Source organism: Austrofundulus limnaeus, unplaced genomic scaffold (assembly GCF_001266775.1).
Source record: "Austrofundulus limnaeus strain Quisiro unplaced genomic scaffold, Austrofundulus_limnaeus-1.0 Scaffold25, whole genome shotgun sequence".
Classification (NCBI taxonomy): Eukaryota; Metazoa; Chordata; class Actinopteri; order Cyprinodontiformes; family Rivulidae; genus Austrofundulus; species Austrofundulus limnaeus.
This window is the reverse complement of record NW_013952427.1, coordinates 3,221,362-3,224,735: the sequence shown is the minus strand read 5'-3', so window position 1 is coordinate 3,224,735 and position 3,374 is coordinate 3,221,362. Positions and strand designations below refer to the sequence as shown.

Below are 3,374 nucleotides of genomic sequence, written 5' to 3'. Positions count from 1 at the left end.
TACTTTTTCCCTGTGCCATTCCACATTATTACAAATAACTTCATTTCTGGGCATTTATGGTTTGATTTCTTTGTATGCATGGATCACTTGGGTTGTTACCGACGTCTGGTGAAAATTTCATGTCATTTAGCACCTCCAGTAATACTTTATATTTACTGAGAAATATGGTGATGTGTTCAATACTTATTTTACCCGCTGTATATATATATTCTTTTCGAATTTCAGTGCAAACAAAAACAACCACAGTTGTTTATTTGCTTTTTTTTGCGCAACGTAGGATGTAATTTCCCCCTCACTCCCTACAGCAGGAGGAAGATAGAAATTATGTGGAATTGTCCTTCGCAACACAGTATTTCAGTTGTGTACAAGAAAATATCGAATTTTATTGTGGTAGTACGTTAGAAAAACAAATGGTCAAAATGTGTACCCCCATAGTTGATATTGGGGGTGAAACAGTTGATAAGAGGCGGTTTGTGCAGTTGTGGGGGTGACACCCTCCTTGTTCAATGTTCGGGTAAAAAAGCTTTCTGCTTTTTGATAGCTAAGTTTACTTCTAAAACAACAAACTAATCAACTTTTACCTAAATGTATGCTTAAAAAATGTAAAACATTTATATTATAAATGTTTTGCCTATGTAATGTGTGAAGACCTAGTTACTATTTGTTGTTTTGTTTTCTGGGGTAGTTAACATCAGCCCTGAGGCAGAGAACGAGTTGCTGGATGTCAAAGTTAAGTGTCTAAACAACATGGCTGCTTCTCAGCTGAAACTGGACCACTACGATGCAGCTCTCAAGTCCTGTGTGTCAGTCCTTGCACACCAGCCGGACAACATCAAAGCACTTTTCCGCATGGGCAAGGTATGCTTTGCTCTCATTGTTTCAGTTTCATTTGATCAGACGATGTTTGGTTTCCATCCTGACTTCTGTGTGTTTTTGCTTTAGGTACTGGCTTTGCAAGGCGAATACACAGAAGCCATTCAAACCTTACGGAAGGCTCTGAAGCTGGAACCAAGCAACAAGGTAGTTTGGTTTCATCTTGTGATTTAAAAATAAAATGCATCTTTTGGTGACTGGGAATGAACGTCCCATCTCATGGCCAGTAGGTGGTGCTGTTGGGTAAACTATAAATCAGCTTGTAGCTGAAGGTCAGGTGTACTGCTGCTGAATCATCGTTTCAGAGGATCTGTTTTCATGTTGTTGCTGTAAATAGGTTCACCCTGCACCCCAGCCATATCTAATGCCTAGCCACCGTTTCCGTTCTCCTGAATGCAGCCGGGCATGTATATGGTACTGTGGCTATACAAGGCCACTCTTCAGAGCACACTCAAGTGTGTGGGCTTCTTGGATCAGCTGCAGCAGCATGGTCCTTACGCCCAAAATTCCTCACTTCAGTCCTACACCAACCTGCCAAACAGCACATCGCCTGTTCACCACTTTTCAGCCAACACAAGCTGTGTAATATAATGGACTGTTACAATTTGTAATGCTGCCCAATAAATGAGTCACTTCAATCAAGGACTGGTATACACCCAGGAATTTAAATGAGGTCTCCCTTCAAAAGGAGACTGTAATGTCCAGGAACTTCCTGGTTAAAAAGCAGTTAACTATAACCTAGAGCTGGGTGATATGATCAAAATTTTATATCACGGTATTTTCAACATTTTCACCGGTTTCACGGTATTTGACGGTATTTTTCTTTTCATCACAGCTCAGCTGATGATAAAATGTACAAACCCTGCTTATTGACTTTTTTTTCTTTTACTGTACCTCTGTCTGTGTCGCTGTTTYCCTCCTCTGTGTCTGTTCTTCTCTGACTGGTGGTTGGAGACAGTAGTCACATTTTGGTCCAGTCGTGAAGGAGGAGGGTTAAGAAAAGATTATGATCGGGTTTATTGTTTTATGTTATTTATTAAAGCTTATCAGCACGACTCACCTTGCACACCAGTCAATTCCAACTCCACTAGGAACTACTTCCCGCAGGGTTTTCACAATAGAACCACGTTAAGTCTCCATCAGCATAACGTCTCCATATTAACTAACCACGTTAAATCTAACTGTGCGCGTCACTGAAGAGGTGTTTACTACATTCAGCGACGGCGAAAACGGGATGTTTTTTTAAACGTCAGTCAGTATAAGCAGTGGAATCACCACCCGCGGCTGCAACTAGCTGCTCCAAACATCAGCATGCTAACGCACATAGCGGTGCAGCAAGGAAAAATGTCCCCCGGGAAACAACAGTTCACTGGCGGCCGCGACGAAACGTTCCGCTATTTAAACCGGAATGTCCGGTATTCAAAAAATTCATATAACTAAAATAAAAACTGGTATTMTGTACAAAACGGTATACCGCCCAGCTCTWCTATAACCCCAATTCTAAAGAAGTTAGGACATTGTGTAAAGCATAAATACAAACGGTATACAATGATTTGCAAATCCTTTTCAACCCATATTCAGTTGAATACACTATAAAGACAATATTTTAATGAACAGATTTTTTTTTTTGCTTATATCCCCTTTCCTTTGTTTGTCTCTGTTTTGGGAACTGAGGACTCTAATTGTTGAAGCTTTGCTGGTGGAATTCCTTTACTTTCTTGCTTGATGTACAACTACTGTTACTCAACAGTCCGGGATCTCTGTTGTTGTATTTTGTGCTTCATAATGCTCCACACGTGTTCAATGGGTGACAGGTCTGGACTGCAGGCAGGCTGGTATAGTAGCCTAGTGGTTCCCAACCTTTTCAGACTTGTGTACCCCATGAGCCATTTTGTCATACCACTAGTACCCCCTCAGTCAAACGTAATGATGATTCTCCCAAACTATTGATTATTAAATTAAAATAATTTATTTAACCACCTTAACTTGAACATTTAATTCTCAAGCATTTCAATATTTTCATTCCAAATTAAACATAAAGATAAACATGTTGCCTTGAAAGTGAATAAGTAATTAAATAAATAAACCAGGTAATGGCAGGTACAGAAAGCGGCAGCGTCCAAAATACATTGTATTCTCCCAAATACAGAAACACACCCAAATGAGAMAATTTCCGTGAGATCCTACATTTTTTTACTGAATTCAATTTTTTTTGTCAATTCCACGATTCCGTCTGCATTTTCTGCATTGTGGAAATCATGGGGACTCTGTCCAATTTTTTATTTATTTATTTATTTTACACATCTGGGAAGTTTTCCACATACCCCCTGTAATTTACTTGCATACCATTACCACAAAGCCACTCTGTTGTAACACGTGCAGAACGTGGCTTGGCATTGTCCTGCTGAAATAAACATGATGTCCCTGAAAAAGATGTGGTTTGGATGGCAGCAAATGTTGCTCCAAAACCTGCATGTAGCTTTCAGCATTAATGTTGCCTT

General features: G+C 39.8%; 1 protein-coding gene across 2 annotated transcripts in view; it reads left to right on the top strand.

Annotated features, from left to right (window-relative positions):
• The window catches only part of fkbp8 (FKBP prolyl isomerase 8), a 15,657-nt gene that overhangs the window by 5,487 nt on the left and 6,796 nt on the right, over positions 1 to 3,374 (top strand). For both annotated transcript variants that reach the window (XM_014004641.1, XM_014004642.1), the window contains exons 6-7: positions 686 to 858; positions 943 to 1,020. In XM_014004641.1, coding sequence (XP_013860095.1) covers positions 686 to 858; positions 943 to 1,020 — 251 coding nt within the window. The remainder of the gene's footprint in view (positions 1 to 685; positions 859 to 942; positions 1,021 to 3,374) is intronic.